Source organism: Fomitiporia mediterranea (assembly GCF_000271605.1).
Source record: "Fomitiporia mediterranea MF3/22 unplaced genomic scaffold FOMMEscaffold_7, whole genome shotgun sequence".
NCBI classification, from domain to species: Eukaryota; Fungi; Basidiomycota; class Agaricomycetes; order Hymenochaetales; family Hymenochaetaceae; genus Fomitiporia; species Fomitiporia mediterranea.
Window position 1 is genome coordinate 964,807 of NW_006760392.1, and position 22,644 is coordinate 987,450.

General features: G+C 38.5%; 3 protein-coding genes across 3 annotated transcripts; 1 reads left to right on the top strand and 2 right to left on the bottom strand.

The window, feature by feature from the left end:
• Positions 1-16,951: 16,951 nt before the first annotated feature.
• Positions 16,952-18,077, bottom strand: FOMMEDRAFT_157145 (uncharacterized protein; the record flags this gene model as incomplete). The annotated part of the gene is made up of 2 exons (XM_007267334.1): positions 16,952-17,446; positions 17,598-18,077. 2 exons carry the CDS (start codon positions 18,075-18,077, stop codon positions 16,952-16,954), a joined length of 975 nt encoding a protein of 324 aa, XP_007267396.1.
• Positions 18,078-18,429: 352 nt separating this feature from the next.
• Positions 18,430-19,666, bottom strand: FOMMEDRAFT_124123 (thymidylate synthase). The gene is made up of 2 exons (XM_007267335.1): positions 19,033-19,666; positions 18,430-18,979 (listed from the first exon to the last, which is right to left on the bottom strand). The coding sequence occupies exons 1-2, from the start codon at positions 19,634-19,636 to the stop codon at positions 18,564-18,566; spliced, it is 1,020 nt and encodes a 339-aa protein (XP_007267397.1). The 5' UTR covers positions 19,637-19,666; the 3' UTR covers positions 18,430-18,563.
• A 157-nt stretch (positions 19,667-19,823) lies between these two features.
• FOMMEDRAFT_168551 (WD40 repeat-like protein) lies at positions 19,824-22,032 on the top strand (the record flags this gene model as incomplete). The annotated part of the gene is made up of 3 exons (XM_007267336.1): positions 19,824-20,342; positions 20,395-21,333; positions 21,386-22,032. The coding sequence occupies 3 exons, from the start codon at positions 19,824-19,826 to the stop codon at positions 21,806-21,808; spliced, it is 1,881 nt and encodes a 626-aa protein (XP_007267398.1). The 3' UTR covers positions 21,809-22,032.
• Between the last annotated feature and the right edge of the window lie 612 nt (positions 22,033-22,644).

Consider the following 22,644-nt stretch of genomic DNA (forward strand, 5'->3'; position numbering starts at 1 on the left):
CAGGAGTCAGTGGATTATCTGGGCTTTGTGATTGGTGGAGGAGAGGTCTGTATGGATCTGGCAAAGGTGACTGCAGTTTAGAACTGGCTGCAACCTCAGAACCTGAAACAGGTCTAAGCATTCCTTGGGTTTGCAAACTACTACTAATGCTTCATTCAAGGCTTCAGTACCATTGCCCAGCCCCTTCACAATCTTACTGGCAAGGATGTTCCTTAGTAATGGGATGATCAGCAGTAGTCTGTGTTTGAGTCCCTCAAGCAGGCCATTACTAGTGAGCCTGTATTAGCAGTTCTGACAGTTGTAGACAAGTTCTGAGTCAAAGCCAACTCTTCTGACTTTGCAAATGGAGCAGTACTGTCCTAGTTCATTGACAGAAAGTGGTGTCTGATAGTGTTCTGATTGGAATCCCTCTCTGTAACAGAATGGAACTACCCTATCTATGACAAGGAACTCCTTGCAATTGTCTGTTCCCTAGAGGAGTAGCATCAATATCTCCTCAGTACTGTACAGAAGTTTGAGATTTAGAGTGATCACCTTAATCTCCAGTACTTCTGGGTGCCTCAGAAGCTCAACTGCTGCCAAGCCTGCTGAATGTTAGAACTGTAGGACTTTGACTTTGTGCTAACCCACAAACCCAGAACACAAATGACAAAAGCTGATTTACTCTCAAGACAAGCAGGTCATGAAAGGGGGGAGAATGATAATGAAAATCTTGTTCTCCTAGACAATTCCCATTTTGTGTCTGAGACAATCCAAGAGATCCGACTCGAATCCAAGGATGTCAACTTCATCACCTGCATACAGTGAGCTCTGAGACACATACAGGACCAGGTTGTAGTGAAGCAACTGGAGAAACAGGCTAGGGATTGGGAGGAGGATGAGGATGGACAGGTTTACTAGGAAGGCCAACTGTATGTTCCAAAGGATTGGAAACTACAGGAGGACATTGTCTGAGCTCATCACAACAATCTGACTGTAGAACATCTGGGCTGACACAAAACACAGGAACTCATTACTCAGAACTACTGGTGGCCCAGAATGCAGAGGGAAATCCTAAAGTATGTGACTGGTTGCAATACATGCTAACAGACTAAGGCCCACCAGACAAGGGTTTGGGCTCCCCTACATCTGTATCAGATCCTGGATCACCCTTGGGAAGAAGTCTTGGTGGACCTGATTGGCAAGCTACCTGAGTCTCAGGGTTACAACACTATCTGTGTGATTGTCAACCAATTCTCCAAGCAAGTCCATACAGTTCTGACCCAAACAGAACTCACTTCTGAAGGCATGGTGTGCATTTATTAGGATCATGTCTTCCAGTTGTACAGACTCCCTCAGAAGCTCATTCATGATTACAGACTGTAATTCAAGTCAAAATTCATGTAGGACTTGTATACACTTCTTGGAATTCAAGGGAACCCTTCCACTACCTATCACCTGCAAACTGAGCAAGTCAATCAGGAGATTGAGCTCTACCTCCAGATGTTCATCAATCATCAGCAATCAGATTGGTCTGAATGGCTAGCTCTGGCAGAATTTGTGCACAATAACTAGCAACACTCTGTAACAGGACAGTCCCTGTTCTTCCTCAATCATAGGAGACATCTGTACCAGAGGACAGTTCCAAACTGGAACAGTAGTTCTGAATCTGTAACAGACTTTGCAGAACAGATGCACAGAACCAAGGAGGATGTACAAGCTCTTTTGGAAAAGGCAGTACAGGTCATGAAGCAGAACTATGATTGGAAGAGGTCTGCAGCCAAGGATTACCAGCCTAGTGACAAAGTTATGCTGGAAGCCACTAACCTGACCACAGATTGTCTAATGAAGAAGTTGGACAACAAGTGCTTCAGACCCTTTGTTATTGAAAAGAAGGTTGGTGCCTCTGCCTACAAACTCCAACTTCCAGCAACATGGAAGTGTATACACCCAGTGTTTAACAAGGTTCTGCTGTCTTGATACTACAATCCAGGTTTTCCTTTGCAACAAAGACCCCTACTGCCTCTACTAGAACTCATCAGTTCTGAACCAGAATACAAAGTAGAATATGTAGTGGATGCTAAGCTGGTGTGCAGAAAGCTCAAGTTCCTTATTCACTGGAAGGGATACCCAGTTGAAGAATGTACTTGGGAACCTGCTGAGAATCTCACCCATGCTGCTAAGGCAATCCAAGACTTCTATCAACTTCATCTGGGTGCTCTGTGTCAACTCTGCCTCACAGATTTCCAAACCCTACTGTTCTGACTTATGCCTGAGCCACTAACCAAGCCTAATGCTCACTAATCAGGACAATTGGTTTTAGAGGGGGGGTGATGTTACAGTTCTCTACTCTTGTACCTTCAGTTCCAAGGGTTCTGCACCCTTCCATACTGGAACTCAGGACTTCTGTCCCTCAGGGGCACTGTCTATGAACTATATACATGCTGACTCTTGCCACTACCCTTCCTTACTTCATCATTCCATTCCTTTGACCACCCCTTCATTCTTTGTATCATTCTATAGTCTCTTACCCTTTATCCATCCCTTCATTCTTTGTACCTTTATCTTTGACATTCCTTTCTTTCATTCTTCATGGCTCATCATTCTTAGTGGCTCATGCTCCCTGAGTACTCTTGTGTAGTTTAGTATATATAGGCATACAAGATTAGACTGGTCCTGTAGTCTTGATCTTGTCTACTCCAGGTAGTCCTGTACTCTTAGGCTCACTCTATATACCCTACTCTTGTCTCACTCTCTCTCTCTGCCTGTTCCACAAGTTCTGACTACGTTCTGGTGCTTGCATTCTGTATTTCTGTTGTGTAGGATAGTTGTAGCCTGGGTCCCCTTGCTGAGCCTTTGGGTCCCCTCTACACTGTTGCTGACACTACAGTTTGCTTGTACTAACAGACTGTCTCAACATCTGTACACTGAAGCTGACTCAGAAGAAGAAGATGACTTTAAGGAATAGATTGACCAAGCTTACACCTTCTGTTACAGTTCTGTGTTTACTGTTCTGAACAAAACCAAACCTTCTAAGACATTTCTAACAACTGATTACATGTGTGCTAGAGAATATTATCTCAGACAAGTTAAGACCTTTCTAGAAACATGCCTCTAACTGCCTAGGATGGAAAATCACAAATTCACCACCCTTATTTACTATACAACCACTTTCTTTGTCAAGACTGGCTGACTGGCAGAAAACCTGGAACAGTAACTACTAACTTGTAATAGAACCTGACCAATAATAGAATCTTGTTAAGACTGTGTATAATGATCTCAGACATAAAGGAGTCTACTCTGTCCAGGCTAGACTTCTCAACTGCTTCTGGTGGCCTAGCCTCAGGCCTAACATTAAGTACTACATTTACACCTGCTACAAATGCTAACTCTGTCAGACAACTCAAATCCTGATTCCTCTCAGCATTCTAAAGATTGCCCTGTTATTTGCTAAAGTACACATTAATACTAAGTTCATACTGAAAGTAGGAGGGTTCCAATACATTGTTCACACTCAATGTGTACTCTTCAGCTACCCTAAGTTCTACTTACTCTGTTCTAAGACTGGACAAAGTATTAGACAATTCATTTTTGAAGATATTCTCTGTTAATTTAGTGTGTGCCTAGAACTTGTTACTAACAACAGAACTTTTAACTAGCATAGCAGGAGTGCCCCAAGTACTCTCTCTTATTGAGACATTAAGCAAGTGTCTGCCTTATATACTACATAGTGAAGTCTAATAGTTTAAGACATTCTAAGTGTAGTAACTCTACATAAGGCAATTGGGGATTTCCTAATCCAGAGCACAATCTAATACTCCCCTTCAAGCATTAATTAAGAACTAGGACTGTATGCCTAATAGTTTGTTTAGATGCTTGATCTGTAGGACATAGAGAGCTTTTGTAAGGATGTCTGCTAATTGGTTCTGTGATTAAACATAGTATACATTGATGTAATCATTTTGAATGTAACATCACACAAAGTCTTTTCATAAATCAAGGTGTTTAGTGCAAGCATTGTATGTTATTTTGTCAGACTTTACAGTCTTTATAACACCTTGATTATTGTAATAAATCATAATGGGTGCCAATTTAGTCTGTAGTACTTCTTCAGCAAATCGTTTGAGCCAAATGGCTTCTTGAGTAGCATACACTAGTGCTTGCAACTTTACTTTGTAAACAGATAGTAGTACCAGGTTTTACTGTTTGCTTGACTAGAATATGGTTGATTTAGCTAATTGAAAGATGTAGCTGTTTATTACTTTATGTCCTTCCATCATTCATCTGTCTGCATCACAATAGCCTTATAATTTTAAGGTGTTTGTGCTTCCAAGTTGAAGCCAGCAATTCATTGTATATTTCAAATATACAAAGTAATGTTTCACTACTTTGTAGTAATGTGTTTAGGGCTTTTGTAAGTAGTGTGCTAATTACCCAGTAATATAAGATATGTCTGGCTGTGTGCAATCTGCAACATATCTTAACAATCCTACCATATTCATGTATAGTGTTGTTTCATTATTACTTTCGTTTGTATTGTACATATTGTTTGTATTGTTAGATAGATCTATTCCAGGAGTAATAAGTGTTTGTAGTGCCTTTTCGTTTTCAAAGTGGTAACATTTGATTATACTTTCAATATAATGCTTTTACCATAAGCTAATTGTTTGTTGAGGTCTATCTTGGCTTATTTCAATACTAAGTAACCAATGTATTTTGTTACTGTCAGTAAATACAATGTGTTGTCTTAATGCATGTTTAAATACTGTTATTATAGCAATAGTTTTGCCAATAATTGTAATATTGTCAATGTGTATAAATGTTACAAGAATCGTTTTATTATTTTGTTTCTTATAAAATACAGCATGATTGTAATTAGCTTGTTCTAATCCAATCTTAAGCAGTAGTTTAGTAATCTTCTTATACTATTGCCTACCTACTTGTTTCAATCTGTATAACACTTTATTTAAGTATAACACTTGTCCAGGTTTAATATCCATAAGTAGCCTGCCTGGCAGTAGTTTCACATAAATGAGTTTTTCCTCATTTAGTCTCTGTAAAGATATGCAGATTTTACATCTATCTGATATATTTTGTAGTTCTTAGATGCTGCCCAAGATAACAATAATTGTACTGTTGATAGTTTTGTTACTAGAGCAAATAAGTTGTCAGAATAGAAGTCTATTCCATTCTTTTGAGCATATCCTTGTACTACAAATTGTGCTTTGTATTTGTCTATTTGGCTGTTAGCCAGTCTTTTGATTTTATAGACAAATTTCGTTCCAATTATATTTGTATCTGTAGGGGGGATAGTATATATCCATGTGTTTTGTTGTTGAAGTGACTGTATTTCATCCTTCATAGCTTTGATCCACTGTTCTTTGTCTATACATGTTATAGTATTGTAATATGTTAATGGATTGTTATAGATTTCATTAAGGAATTTGTTAAATTCTGTTAGATACATAGCTAGGTTTATATTGTCTTTGTAATTTAAACCTATAGTTTGTTTAACCAGTCTTCACTCTTGTGTAGAGTGTTGTATGACAGGTTCTTTATCTTTATTATTGTTATTAGGAAGAGTTTTATCATTGTTTGATGTATCATCATTATGATTATTCTCCCCTTCAATCCTAAACATTAGTTTGTCTATGAATTGTATGTTGTGTTTGACAGTAACTTTATTATTATAGCACACTAAGTAACCTTTACTGTCATTATCATAACCTAGCTATCATGTGTATTAGCCTCTAGGTTGTAGTTTATGTGTTTGTTCGTTCCATATAATACAATATGTGCCAAATTCTCATATATTATCTATTTGATAATGTTTGTTATACTGTTTGTAATATGGTGTTACAAAATTAATAGCAACTCTCAGCATTCTGTTATGAATAAACGTTTGATATTATACTGTATATACCCAGAATTTCATAAGTAACTTTGCTGATAACAGACACGTATGTACACTGTTAAAGATAGTCTTATACATACATTCTACAACTCTGTTCTGCTATAGTGTATTGTGTACTGTTAATCTATGTATTGTTCCTTGACTTTCAATATATGTAGTAAAGTCTTTACTTAGGAACACTGTATTGTTATTACTTTGGAGAGTTTTAACTCTTATACTGTACTGTATAAAGAGTCTCATTGTATGCTTTACATATTCTGTGAAAGCATTGCTTTTATGCTACATAAGTAGTATGGTTACCTATTGTGTAGTGTCATCTACAATGGTAAAAAGATATTTGTACTTACTGTAAGCTTGTACTAGGGCAGGTCCCTAAATATCAATGTGGAGATGATCTCTATAAGATTGTGCAAGAGGTGTTGTTTGTATTTTTAGTATTTCATTACATTGTATGTTTGCTTTGATACAATCTATACACTATGCATTTTTATCATCTGTTATCCTTTGACTTATAATCTCAGGATACTCTTGTATGAGTTTGTACAAGTAATTGAAATTAACATGACCCATTTGTTGATGTAAATCAACAATAGTGATTGTGTTAATGGATCATTTATTATGATGAGAAACTATCATATACAAGTTATTTTGTACATGTATTTCACCAATCTTCATATGAGTAGGAGAATAAATAATACATTCATCATTTGTTTTTGTTAAAACATATCCTACTTTATATAATAGTACTTCACTAACAAGTGTGAAGTTCAGATTAGGATGATAGTATACATTTTGTAGTGAAATCATATTCACCTTAGTATGCTCATTAGCTTTGTCTTATAGTTTTACATTAAATGTTATCACTCTACTTTTACTAAGTGTGAATGACAATTTATTTGCAATTGTAATGTTTATTAGGGTCAAGTTCCAAACGTTTGTAAGACAGAACAAGTATAGAGTAGTGTGTACATTTGCACCAGAGTCCAATATATTAATACAATGTATTAGTTCAGTATTATTACAATGTATTGTATTGATACATATGTTTGGATTGTAATTGAACTCCTCAATGACTTCTTTTGTATTGTCAAATGAGTTCATGAAGTTGTCTACTTGTATGCTACCATCCTCTTGTACTTCAAATGCTGAAAATATGTTGGATTCAGCAGATAGAGCAGATTGAACAGGTAAGCTGCTAGAACTTAATACTGAGGCTTCTACAATTGCAGACTCTAGCATCAGTGTTTCATTAATGTCTTTAATGAATACTGTTTCGTTATCATCTCTAATGAATACTACTGTATTAAGTGCAGGTTGAGACAACATAATAGTAGTAGTAGAAGCAGTAGCCATTTGCCTATACTTTTTCTTTTGAGCTTCCATTGTTTTGCTTGTTAGAGGATTTTGGCAGTCTTTTAACATATGCCTGTACTTATTGTAGTTGTAGCATTTAACTTTATTATAAGGCTTTGTTTTGCCTTTAGCTATACTTTTGCCTTTCGTTTGTAGGCTGTCTTGTTCAGTATCTTGTTTTGTTTGAGAGTACTGAGAATAGTACTCAGTATATGTGTTTTGTAATTTGTGTATCAACTTAGCTAGTGTCAGAACGTCTTTCTGAGCCACTGTAACTGTTGGTAGTTGATTATAATAGGTAATCTGTCTGTCTAGCATTGTTACTACCCATCTATATTCACAAGGAGTAGCAAGGTTAATTACTAAGATATACATATTGTTATTAGAGGCTTTATTATGTGCAGACAACTGTCTGTAGATTTGTTCAATGTTGTCTAACATCTTATCAAACTGTAATACATACCCTTTTACTGTAAACAATGTAAATATGTCTACAGCATGTGTCATCATTGTTTGAACATCATATTGTTCAGAAAGCACCTTCATGAGACTTCTAACACTTGTATGTGTTGTAAAGTTTGTATAAATTGTATTAGTTATTGTTTTTGTTATACAATGATACAAAACATTGCCTGTATGTATGCTAGCATCATTAGAGGAAGGGGGATTGTGCTCTAGATGGTCTGAGAGTATCATAGTAGTAAGTGTACTGTGTATACACAAGTGCCATATCTTGTATCCCTTTACACCAGCCAACTTTTCTGTTCCCTCAAAGATCTTTGTAACATTAGAGTCCTTCATTGTAGTATTAACAAAGGTATGTGTTGTAGACAACATTGTAATAGGTTTGGGGGGAGAGGGAGGTTTAGGGCTTGGTAGTCTAGTAGGAGGCAAAGGTGTTCTGCAAGAGTGAGTGTGTAGAGGTATTCAATAGGCTCTAAGGCTTATAACCTTTTAACTAGTATAGTAGGAGTGTCCTAAGTACTCTCTCTTATTAAGACATCAAGCAAGTGTCTGCCTTATATACTACATAGTAAAGTCTGATAGTCTGAGACATTCTAAGTATAGTAACTCTACATAAGACAATTAGGGATTTCCTAATCCAGAGTACAATCTAATAAGAACCCTGTTTATTACTATACTAGATTAGCTTTACAACTGATACTACATTAATCACATCTGTATTAGTGTATACAACTCTTAAGCTAATAGTATTATTGAACACTACTACTTTAACATACAGGAAGCCCTTATGAAGGCTGCTAAAGGGAATGAACTATAATGGTATGAACACACACATTCTGTCTTTTAGTTGGATTGGATCATAATCCATTGTGTAACTAGCATGTCCCCTTATTTTATTGTCTATAGTGTTGAACCACTTCTCCCATTCAATATTACAGAAGTAATGTATCTTGCCCTAGTACTAGACAAACTCATAACAATAATAGAACTCATTACTACTCAAGCATGTCAACTCTAGAAACATCTAGCTGATCTTCAAGCTATTGTAGAATGTATTCATACAGACCAGATTACTTTACTCTAACAATTTGAAGAAATGTACAAACACTTGATCAAAGATTTTAACTTTGAACCTGGTTGACTTGTCCTCATATACAACTCTAAATCACAAATGGATCTCAGACAAAAAACCAAGCCATCTATTTTGGACCATAAATAGTAGTCTGTTGTACACAAGGAGGATTATATATTGTAGCTGAACTTAATGGATCAGTCTTCTGTCTTTGTATCACAGTGTTCTGCTTGATTCCATACTTTGCTCACACTATACTCTTGATTCTAGTCACACATCTTGTTGAAAACTTCAGTCTAGCTAATGAAATCAATGACACTGACAACCCACTACTGTTGGACAAGCTTTCTAAGGACTCCAACTCTAACTAAAGGCCAATTGTGGCCAACCACTATAAACTTATGTGTTCCATACTTTCTTGAATTTGCCTTTTTCTATTAACTCCTTATAATATTCTAGACAATGTTCTGATCCTATTCTACTCTATCTTCTATTTTTCTTTGATTTTACTTTTAACTAATTGTAGATTATAGTTAGACTTACACTTCAAACCTATATGGTTTTCCCTGTAGTATGTTTTTTCCCACTAGGTTTTTTGTACACAGACTTTTGTCTAGCAGCCCTTAGACTACTTTTGCATTTCTTTAGTCACAACAGTCTCAAAGTCATGTATTAAGAGCTTTGTTCTGTTTTGTTCTGTTTTGTTCTGTTCTTGTTCTGTTCTTACACTGTTCTTGTTCTATTTTGGTTCTGTTTTTGTTCTGTTTCTTTTTCAGTTTTGTTCTGTTCTTACTCTGTTCTTGTTCCATTCTTGTTCCATTAATTTGCCTTACTTTCAGTATACATATGGTCTTGCCTCTGTTGTTTACCTATTAATGCTGAGTCACTCTTATTACCTTACAATTATTACACTTGTACTTTAGTAACATTACACATTACTATAAACATACAGAAAATACTATTCAAAACTATAGAGGGGGGATTATATTTGGCTACTTCTACAGGCAGCTTTTTATGTCAACTGTCTCACCTACACTGGTTCAGTTGTTCTGAACAGAATGTCTAATTCTGTCCATCCTTCTGTCCATCCTTCCAACACCTTGCCTTCACACCTATCCTAGCTTATAACTACTCTACATTCTGTATCATTGTATCCAACATTGTACAATAGGTAGTTACCTACCTTCTGAGGACACAAAGCTTGCATTTGAGCTCTAGATCCTCTTGGAACTTACTGTTGTCTGACAAGTGTTCTAAGAGTTCACCTAGAAGAATGTTGTCTTTAAAAGCTATTAGTATTAATCTTAGAACAACTTACCCAGATCCTCCAGACACACTCTTAACAGTCTAGCCACAGGGTACAGGTTTGTTACTATAGTCCTCTCCTGCCTTAACCTTACATTCCTTACCACCTTACCAGTCTTTGTAAGAGAGTAACAGATCTTGCTCTTCTTACATACTGAGTATACAATTGTCTCACCATACTCTTGAATGTACACTATATGCTGACAGATACAGTTGCTACACCTCTGACTCATCAAAGGTGTTAGGCTACTGTCTAGTACTGACTCTAGCACTAGAGAACTGTTCTAGAACTGTAACTTGACCTACCTGTTTTCCACCTCCTCTACTACCCAGTCTGTCTTGTGAAAGTCTGATTTGTACAACACAGAATGCCTCCTGCCCAAATATATGTAATCTGTATCTAGATCAAGTAACTAGTAGTAGTCAGTCAAATTGTTAATAAGTGAAGAAGGGACTATGTACTGTTTGAGTCTTCCTCATCATTCTGACTGTCTAGTAGTACTCCTTACTACTTACAAAGGAGTGTGTTCAACCTCTTATTATCTAGTGTTTGATCCTACTTGTGTGCTTAGTATGTGGACAACTCACACTCCAGCTTGGAACCCTACAGAATGTCTGGTTCACTTATAGGAGCACTTGTCTTAGCATCCTAGACAGTACACTTAACTATATTAGACAGTCTTAGAACTACAACCTCTACTACCTACTTTGTTAGAGGAGTAATGCTTGGTTTGTCAACAGTCATAGTATCTTCATACTCTTAAAGTGGTTTGCTGATTAGAGCATCCTTACAGTTACTGTACTGTGTATTAATTCACAACACCTATGTTTTAAGTTGAAGTATGAGCTACTATAGTGTAGCAAGTACAAAGCTGGCCTACACACTTGATGTAGTGAGTGTATCCTAATCAGCCTGTAGTGTCTTGTTAGAAGACTCAGAGACAATGTAACATTCAAGTACTTACCTACAACTGTACCAGTTCTGCCCTCCACTCTGTTACTACTAATAGCTGATCTACTGTCCTTGTACACTATAGTAACTCTTACATCCTTTGTGTAAGAGCCTACACTTAGTTGTAGACCTGATTCACTTCTTACAATAATAACATAGTTGAAGAAGAAGGATGAACTCAAAAAGAAGCAGAAGATTGAAACATAAAGTGTACCAGTTTGCAAATTTACACTCTTGGGTGTGACTAGGGACAGTCACATTCTAAAACACTCAGGAGATGTCATACTCATACAACACATATGTTCTAATATGTTCTGATTAGAAGGGCTCAGTCATATCAAAGTCACATCATCCTCACATCAGCAATCCTTTGATTACATCATTATTGTTTACACAATAGTCTTGGTTGCTCAATTCAGACTAGTTAGGTTCTAGACTCTAGTTCTGATTTACAAAGGTAAGACTCTGAGCCTTTGGATAGTTAGTTGATCAATACAAAGGGGACTCAGATCTGGAGTCCTAGATAGGTTGATACAAAGGAGACAGTAGTGGATTTGTTCACAAAGGACTAGTAGTCACAAAGGACTCATATTTTCTATAAATACTCTTATATAATTCATACTTTCTAGCAATCAAGTTACTCTCTACTGTGACTCTTAGTGTATAATTTGGCAGTCTCATTAGTAAACATTCCCTCTTGCCTTGTCTCATCTTGTATCACCTTGTTCTAAAGTGTAGCTTCATTGTTCTACACTACTCTTGTCTTGTTAATTGTCACCTTTGGAACTTGTATGTTCTGCTTGGATCTACCTATTCCTTCTCACTCTTGACCCCTCTCAGCATCTGTACCTTACAGACTCAACTAACCTCTTCTACCCTAACTAGTACTTGAGATCCACAATAGTATACATTAATGTAATTGCTTTGAATGTAACATTACACAAAGTCTTTTTGTAAATCAAGGTGTTTAGTACAAGCATTGTACATTATTTTGTCAGACTTTACAGTCTTTATTACACCTTAGTTATTATAATAAATTGTAATGGGTGCTGATTCAGTCTATAGTACCTCTTTAGTGAATTATTTGAGCCAAATGGCTTCTTGAGTAGTATACACTAGTGCTTGCAACTCAGCTTTGTAAACAGATAGTAGTACTAGGTTTTACTGTTTGCTTGACCAGAATATGGTTAATTTAGCTAATTGAAAGATGTAGCTGTTTATTACTTTATGTCCTTCTGTCATTTGTCTGTCTGTATCATAATAGCCTTGTAGTTTTAAGGTGTTCATGCTTCCAAGTTGAAGCTAGTAATTTGTTGTATATTTTAAATATGTAAAGTAATGTTTCACTACTTTGTAGTAATACATTTGGGGCTTTTGTAGATAGTACACTAATTGCCCAGTAATATAAGATATGTTTGGCTGTGTACAATCCACAACATATCTTAACAATCCTACCATATTTATGTATAGCATTGTTTCATTATTACTTTTGTTCATATTATACATATTGTTTGTATTGTTGGATAGATCTATTCTAGGAGTAATAGGCATTCATAGTGCCTTTTTGTTTTTGAAGTGGTAACACTTGATTATACTTTCAATATAATACTTTTGCTATAAGCTAATTGTTCATTAAGGCCTATCTTAGCTTATTTCAATACTAAGTAACTAATGTATTTTGTTACCATCAGTAAATGCAACATATTGTCTTAATACATATTTAAATGCTGTTATTATAGTAATAGTTTTGCCAATAATTGTAATATTGTTGACATGCATAAACATTATAAGAATCGTTTTATTATTTTGTTTCTTATAAAATACAGTGTGATCATAATTAGCTTGTTCTAATCTGATCTTAAGTAGTAGTTCAGTAATCTTTTTGTACCATTGTCTACCTGCTTGTTTCAATCTGTATAATACTTTATTTAAATGTAATGCTTGTCCAGGTTTAATATCTGTAAGTAGCTTGCCTGGCAGTGGTTTCACATAAATGAGTTTGTCCTCATTTAGTTCTCTGTAAAGATATGCAGATTTTACATCTATCTGATGTATTTTGTAGTTCTTAGATACTGTCTAAGATAATAATAATTGTACTGTTGATAGTTTTGTTACTAGGGCAAATAAGTTGTCAGAATAGAAGTCTATTCCATTCTTTTGAGCATATCCTTGCACTGCAAATTGTGCTTTGTATTTGTCTATTTGGCTGTTAGCCAGCCTTTTGATTTTGTAGACAAATTTCATTCCAATTATATTTGTATTTGTAGGGGGGATAGTATATATCCATGTGTTTCATTGTTGAAGTGACTGTATTTCATCCTTCATAGCTTTGATCCACTGTTCTTTGTCTATGTGTGTTATAGTATTGTAATACATTAATGGATTGTTATAGATTTTGTTAAGGAATTTGTTGAATTCTGTTAGATACATAACTAGGTTTATATCATCTTTGTAATTTAAACCTATAATTTGTTTAACTAGTCTTTGCTCTTGTGTAGAGTATTGTATGACAGGTTCTTTGTCTTTATTATTGTTATTAGGAAGAGTTTTATCATTGTTTGATGTATCATTGTTATGATTATTCTCCCCTTCAATCCTAGACATTGGTTTGTCTATGAATTGTACATTGTGTTCAACAGTAACTTTATTATCATAGCACACTAAGTGACCTTTACTGTTAGTATCATAACCTAACTATTATGCATATTAGCCTCTAGGTTATAGTTTATGTGTTTGTTTGTTTTGTATAATACAATATGTGCCAAATTCTTGTGTATTATCTATTTGATAATGTTCATTATACTATTTGTAATATAGTGTTACAAAATTAATAGCAACTCTCAGTATTCTGTTATGAATAAACGTTTGATATTGTACTGTATATACTCAGAATTTTATAGGTAACTTTACTGATAACAGACATGTATGTACACTGTTAATGATAGTCTTATGCATACGTTCCACAACTCTGTTTTGTTGTAGTGTATCATGTACTGTTAATCTGCATATTGTTCCTTGACTTTCAATATACATAGTGAAGTCTTTACTTAGGAACACTATATTATTATTACTTTGAAGAGTTTTAACTCTTATACTGTATTGTGTAAAGAGTCTTGTTGTATGCTTTACATATTCAGTGAAAGCATTACTTTTATGCCACATAGGTAGTATAGTTACCTATTGTGTAGTATCATCTACAATGGTAAAAAGGTATTTGTACTTGCTGTAAGCTTGTACTAGGGTAGGTCCCCAAATATTAATGTGGAGATAATCTCCATAACATTGTGTAAGAGGTGTAGTTCGTATTTTTAGTATTTCATTGTATTGTATGTTCACTTTGATACAATCTGTACACTATACATTTTTATTGTCTGTTATCCTTTGACTTATAATCTCAGGATACTCTTGTATGAGTTTGTACAAGTAATCAAAATTAATATGACCTATTTGTCAATGTAAATCAACAATAGTGATTGTGTTAATAGATCGTTTATTATGATGAGAAACTATTATATACAAGTTATTTTGTACATGTATTTCACTAATCTTTGCATGAGTAGGGGAATAAATAATACATTCATCATTTACATATCCTGCTTTACATAATAGTGCTTCACTAACAAGTGTGAAGTTCAGATTGGGATGATAGTATACATTTTGTAGTAAAATCATATTCACCTTAGTATGCTCATTGTCTTTGTCTCATAGTTTTACATTAAATGTTATTACTCCACTTTTGCTAAGTGTGAATGACAATTTATTCACAATTGTAACATTTATTAGGGTTGAGTTCTAAACGTTTGTAAGACAGAACAAGTATAGAGTAGTGTGTATGTTTGTGCCAGAGTCCAATATATTAACACAATATATTAGTTCAGTATTATTACAATGTATTGTATTGATACATATGTTTGGATTGTACTTGAAGTCCTTAATGACTTCTTTTGTATTGTCAAATGAGTTCATAAAGTTGTCTACTTGTATGACACTATCCTCTTGCACTTTAAATGCTGAGAATACATTAGATTCAGTAGATAGAGCAGATTGAACAAGTAAGCTACTAGAGTTTGATACTGAGGCTTCTACAATTGCAGACTCTAGCATTAGTGTTTCATTAACATCTTTAATGAATACTGTTTCATTATTGTCTCTAATGAATACTACTACAGTAAGTGCAGGTTGAGACAATGTAGTAGTAATAGTAGAAGTAGTAGCTGTTTGCTTATACTTTTTCTTTCAAGCTTCTGTTGTTTTGCTTGTTGAGGGATTTTAGCAGTCTTTTAACATATGCCTGTACTTATTACAATTGTAGCATTTAACTTTACTGTAAGGCTTTGTTTTGCCTTTAGCTACACTTTTGCCTTTTGTTTGTAGACTGTCTTGTTTAGTATCTCGTTTTGTTTGAGAGTACTAAGAATGATACTCAGAATATGTGTTTTGCAACTTGTGTATCAACTTAGCTAGTGTCAGAATGTCTTTCTAAGCTGCTGTAACTGTTAGTAGTTGATTATAATGAGTAATCTGCCTGTCTAGCATTATTACTACCCATCTATACTTATGAGGAGTAGTAAGGTTAATTGCTAAGATGTACATATTGTTATTAGGGGCTTTATTGTGTACAGACAACTGTCTGTAGATTTGTTTAATGTTGTCTAACATCTTATCAAACTGTAATACATACTCTTTTACTATAAACAATGTAGATATGTTTACAGCATGTGTCATTATTGTTTGAACATTGTATTGTTCAGAAAGTACCTTTATAAGACTTCTGACACTTGTATGTATTGTGAAGTTCACATATATTGTATCAGTTATTGTTTTTGTTATAAAATAATACAAAATGTTGTCTGTACATATGCTAGTATCATTAGAGGAAGGGGGATTGTGCTCTAGACAGTCTGAGAGCATCATAACAGTGAGTGTACTGTGTATGTGTAAGCACCATATCTTATATCCCTTTGCACCAGCCAACTTTTCTGTTCCCTCAAAGAACTTTGTAATGTCAGAGTCCTTCATCATAGTGTTAACAAAGGTATGCATTGTAGACAACATCATAATGGGTTTGGAGGGAGAGGAAGTTCTAGGGCTTGGTGTGTTAGCAGGAGGCAAAGGTGTTCTGTAAGAGCAAGTATGTGGGGGCATTCAATGGGCACTAAGGCTCATAACCTTTTAACAAGCATAGTGGGAGTACTCTACAAACTCTCTCTTATTGAGACATCAAGCAAGTGTCTGTCTTATATACTACATAGTAAAGTCCGATAGTCTGAGACATTCTAAGTGTAGTAACGCTACATAAGGCAATTGGGGATTTCCTAATCTAGAGCACAATCTAATACAACAATTGTCGAGTGAATGAAAGTACTTTGGGATGAACGGATATTGTGCATATAATTTAGCTATTTAGGTCTTATCTATCATTTCGAGTATGGTTATGCCGTAAGTAGAGAACGAAGTATCCAAAAGTTTGTTGACTCGAAGCCAGACACGAATGCACAATAGGAAGTCCGAAGCACATTGAGACAGTATGACCGAAACGAAACTACAGACCAACAATCATGCACTTAGATAACAATATCGTGAGAACGTCTGACTAGCAACTGTTCTGCCAGCCAGAATTTCTAGCATTCTTACTAATTACAATATTTTCCCTTTCTCCCCACCTTGCTGAACAACGCTTTCATGGAGCGACTAGATAACATGAAATTTATTTCTGCATCTCTATTGCGACAGGATTCGACTTCAACTGTGATTCTCTTGCTCACTTCCTCTTGCTCGTCGACTATAGAGTCCTTGGGAGAACAAGAAAGGACATGCTGATTTGCTGTCCGTCTTAAGTATCCTCGTGTTAGTTAGGCAGAAATGTGGGCTAATTGTTGCTTACTGTCTCTACCTCGAGTCAATGGCTATGTCACCCTTCACGAACTTGGGTCGCCGCCATTGTACATCTAACATTTTCGACAAGTGTCTTCGCTGCCTTCTTTCCCTCTTTATACTCTATCTTTGCAAGAATGAGCATACAGATCTTGCACATCGGTGACCTTTCCTGGTTGTCGTCGCCTATTTTGGATTTGTGCTTCTTTCGGAGACTAACGAAAGGAAAATTGTATATGGCGATTGTGCGTCTACAGCCAGAGCAGGCTCTTCCTGAACCATCGACAATGGAAACTGTGCTGCCCGACGTTTCGGATAGCGAAATTGATAACGGAAGACATGGACCGCGGACGAAGATGTCATTGTCGTCTGGCTTTCCTGACGTGCGATGAATTGAGACGTATCGCGCTGAGAGCTCCCACAGTTGTTCCATTGGCTCCAAATAACCGTGTCCTAAGAAATGATCGTACAACCCAGCTATCCGTACGATATCGCTAGCAGCATACGAGAGAAGCTCGCTCGATAAAGGTCGCTGCATCCAAATATCTGACAAGTTATCTGCATGGAGTTTCTTCACTGATTCTTTACAAAAGCAATATGAAGTACGTTTCAAGATGTATTCACTCCGATAGAATTGACTTGCCATTTTTAGTTTCGACTCCCATTATTCCGTGTTCTCTCACTGCTCCGTCCATCCCATTCAAAGCGTGCACTTCTTCGAGCTGTAACTTTCGGATTTCTGACCTTGGAAATGCTCTCCTAGAGAGCCGATCAAGCCTCTGCTTATCATTCTGCCCACGCTTGGCACGCGAAAGGATGTCTGCGAGCTGAAGGTCCAATACGTTCTCTATTGGGCATGTATAGCTGAAAAATAATTCCGAATAGTCCATTCGGCCATCCCACACGACTTTGGTCTTAGCTCGAGCAGCAGGTGTGAGTGAAAGAACTGCATTGAAGAGAATTTGCAGCGCGTGGTGAGGAAGAAGCAAGATGTCAAAGAGGAAGATGTCTGATGCGTGCGGTGTCCCAAGCGAGATCAAGGATAGTGCGCCGGATGCGCTGCCGAGATCACGTCCTTCGCAATCAAGAATGATGTATTCTGCATCTGCAAGTACCTCAACGGCTTTCGAGACAGACTCCTCCGTCGTGCATATCGTATACATCTGTTAGTGATAACAGAATGACGGTCTGGAATCAATGTCGCTGAAGAAGAAAGGATGGCCAGATAGGAGGACTGCGCATCATCGCGCAGCCCTCGAACCCTTTCCTGCTATGACGTGTCATCCTTGACCTGTCTGAGAGTCACAGGAGTGGGCCGTCCTAGTTTTATCAGCGTGTCATATAATCATTTGCAGCCTTACAACATTCGCGAAGAGACCAAAGCATATCTAAGTTTCACACTGACAGAGGATGCATCAAATCGGTCCGATATTGCGTCATGTCATAGGACAAGGTACTTGGTTCATCGGTCAGATTCATAGTCAGGCCTTAAGCATGGTGTAAAGCAGGGTTACAGTGGAAAGTCGCACTTATCAGCAGCATATCAGACACCTGTAAAATACAAGAATCTCTATCGTCCTCGGGAAATACATAGGTGGTGTCACAGCATGAGTCGCGCCTTACAAACAGACTAGGGTCCCAAGGCGGGTTCAGACGCTCATCTTCATTGCCACGGGCGGATGCGGCGTGTATCCATCAACAATTACATCCTCTGGCTCGAATTCATCCAAGTCCGAAACGTGCCGTCTCCAGCGGATTTTCGGGAAGGCCCTGGGTTCGCGCTCAAGCTGTACTTTCAGTGCGTCGACATGGTCACGATACACGTGTGCATCGCCGAGTTGGATTGTCAGCGTGTGTGCGTCAGTATCGGTAAGGTGGGCAATGATGTGTGTGAGGATTGCATATGATGCAATGTTAAATGGTACGCCAAGCCCCAGGTCTGCGGATCGCTGATACATGAGACAAGAGAGCTTGGGGCGAGTTCCTTCCGGCGCATCAGGAGGGGGAAGAGATACGTAAAACTGGCATAGAAGATGGCAAGGCGGTAATGCCATTAGAGGAATATCTACATCAAATAAAGTGAGTAAGCTAGATCTAAGGCATGGATAACAGACTTACCAGCTGGGTTCCACGCGCTCAGGATAATCCGCCGGTCTGTAGGATCTTCCCTTATCTTCCCTATAACTTCTCGTATCTGATCCACACCCTGACCAGAGTAATCTGTGTCGCAGTCGACATACTTCGCACCAAAGTGTCGCCATTGGAAGCCGTATACTGGACCTAAGTCACCTTCTCTACGTTCTGTCAATCCGCGCTTTTCGAGGAACTCCTTTGAACCGTTCCCATCCCAAATTTTGACACCTCGTTTGGACAGCAGTGTGCTATCGGTTTGGCCGCGGATAAACCAGATCAGCTCCTCGACAATACCGCGTAAAAAGACGCGCTTTGTAGTGAGCAGGGGCAAGGTGTTGTCTGCGAGGGAGAAGCGGAGGTTTTGAGGTGCGAAGACCGACAAAGTCCCAGTTCCTGTACGGTCGGCACGTACTTCCCCTAAGGCGAGAACGTCGCGAATGAGGTTAATGTATTGGTATTCCTCGTGAGGGGCGATGTTGTTAGAGGGTGCAGTGGGAGTGGAGTTCACGGTAACTGAGCCATTCTTAGTCGTCGAAGACGTGTCTGCAGCATCAATTTGCGACTGCGGTGAGTCTGGTGCTCTAACCATCGTATATGACAGCGAGATGAGCGCGACGCGTAGTGGTGGAGGGGGTAACCAAGACGCGTGTGTGACGGTGTGACGATGTGACACTTGGCGATAAGCGTATTTTCTCGTCCACGTGACCTGGAATGTTGAAACCTGCGTAATACTAAAGGGGCACGTGTATTAGTCCTTGCTCTCCTCCATCCTCATCATGTCCTTGTCGACAGGCCCAAAGACTCCCGCAAAGCGCTCGTCGCGTCTACGCAATGAGAAGCGCACCCCACTATCTCCATCGCTTTCCCATGGGATGACCAACTTGTCCCTCAGGAGCACTTCACCTGTGAAAGCTCCCAGTCGGCGAAGCAAGTCCACTACGAAGACGAAGACCGTCGACATGGTCGTCAAGACAAAATTAGATGATACAACAAATCCCTTTATCTCTAAGGCGGATATACCAAGGCCTAGGACTCAGTCCTTGTCAGAGAGCCTAAATTATGATTTTCGAGCTGCACTCGATCTCAGTGGTAGCCGTTCTCGGCCAACTACCCCCGCCAAGAGCTTTACGGAAACTGGCTGTTTTATTGTGACTGATGCACTGCGACGAGAAGCGGCTGGTGGTTTATTCACTAGACAGGAAGCCCAAAGTCAAATGGATCTGCTAAAGAAGGATTTCGTGCCACCCCCACGGAAGAAAGTCACGCGGTCAAGGTCCCAGCCAGCTATCGGAAAGGTACAGTATATCACTTCCTTTATAAGATTATTAAGACTGAAATATTCTTCAGAGAGACAGGATTTTTCCTAGGGAACCGGAATTGGTTGTGGATCAAGCAGATCGCTTCATAGCGAACCCTGCTGAGCGTGACTTGTGCGCGACCCTCGAGCTCATGCATCTCAACGTCAATTCAGCTTCACCTGGGTATACCGCTCGACTCATTGAAGCCACTGGGCTTCCTGTGGGCAAGCGTGTACTTGCCTTCCATGAGGCACCTCCAATAGCGCCAGTAGACCCAACCCTGGCTGAACAGCGCGAGCATGTTAAGCCACTTCTTCGCGCACCAGGAAATAATCTCATGACTTCCAGTGGAGGCAGTTCTTCGTCCAGCAAAATTCGGAAGCTCCCAAGCCAGCCAGAGCGTGTTCTTGATGCACCGGGAATGGTTGACGACTTCTACCTCAATCTCATCAATTGGTCTTCGCTCAATATTGTCGCAGTCGCCCTCGGGGAAAGCGTATATACGTGGCGGGCAGAAACAGGTGCTGTTACCCATCTGGGTGATGTACCCGAAGACACATACGTCTCGTCAGTCGATTTTTCTGCAGACGGCACGTTCCTCGCGGTCGGTACCGGAACTGGAGACGTTGAGCTATGGGACATTGAGACTAGCACGATGTTGCGCAGTATGGATGGACATCAGGCACAGATTCCTAGCCTTTCATGGAATGGTCACGTCCTCTCAAGTGGATGCGGTGATGGGAGTATCTGGCATCACGATGTCCGCGTTGCACGGCACAAGGTGATGGAGCTATTAGGTCATCACGGTGAAGTCTGTGGTTTGAAGTGGAGGCATGACGGAGAATTCCTCGCGAGTGGAGGAAACGACAACGTTGTGAATATCTGGGATGCTCGATTGAATTATAGCCTTACGGACAGGGATGAGGATGATGTAGAGGTTAGGAATCAAGCCAAGTTTTCGAAGCGTAATCACAATGCGGCGGTAAAGGTACGATTCTGTGCTTGTTTCAGTTATTGAGAAGTTGAGTTGTCGTCATCAGGCCCTTGCGTGGTGCCCTTGGCAATCAAATCTTCTTGCTTCTGGTGGAGGGACGAATGATGCAACAATTCACGTTTGGAACAGCAATACCGGAGCAAGGATACACTCGCTTAAGACTCCTGCTCAAGTCACCTCCCTTCATTTCGCCCCGCACAAGAAGGAGATCCTATCAACACACGGCTACCCGGACAACGCGATTATGATACATGGCTACCCATCACTGACCCGTATCGGCGAGATCAAGGAGTCACACGACTCACGCGTCCTCTTTAGCTGTGTTGGCCCGTCGGGTGATCTTGTGTTGACAGGTGCCGGAGATGAGAACCTAAAGTTCTGGCGTATTTGGGAGGTGCCGAAGTCCGGGAAGCACAAGTCCAAATCAAGCAGTTTAAGCGGTCGAGATGTATATATGCCCATTCGATAATCGAGATGGAATGGGGCTTGTCCGGTGATACATAACAAATACCACTTTTATCCTTTAAACGTCTCCAATCCTAAAGCATACTGTATATCAACCACTCATGTGTCGTGCGTTCCTATTGCTATTCGTCCACGTTATGCTTTTTTTTCATCACTTGTTGTTGCCACCACATGTAGGATTCTAGGTCTGTACATTGAGGATATAGCAATAAAATAAAACTATCAACCTGCCAGTCGCGACCACGATTACCGTCAAAGAATAGTCTCAGCACAATCAAGACGCTTCCCCAATTTAATCTGAGTCGTCTGTTCAACTGCATGCTATAACTATCAAATTACGCATATTTCTTTTCTTTTGAGGAGAAAAATTATTTTTGATGGATGCCCTTATAAATGAGTGTCCATGTCACAAGATCGTCTTGCAGTCTTTGAAGATTCGGATTAGATGTCAGAAAAAAATAGTGTTCATTATGAGAAGGTGCTAACAGACGTAGAACCAGACAACTATATGCAGGTATAAGAGACAACATGGATATCCTAACAAACTGCCCCTGCTACTCAAAATGAAAAGAACTATTGTATACATTCGCGCGATGTAGTAAGCACATGAAGAGGATTAAGGAAACTTTTGTGAATCAATTCAGTAATGACTCGGAGGAGTATTTAAGTAACAACTAATCACCAAATGATTCCGAGTCGGAGCTCTCTATTATTGAGTATATATTCTATCACGTAGATTTTTGACATCCTCTTTCTTCAGAGTGCCAGCACAAATGGAACGTTTCGTTTCAGTGCATTGTCTGCATTGTTTGCACCAAACATGATAGAGACCGTTGCCAT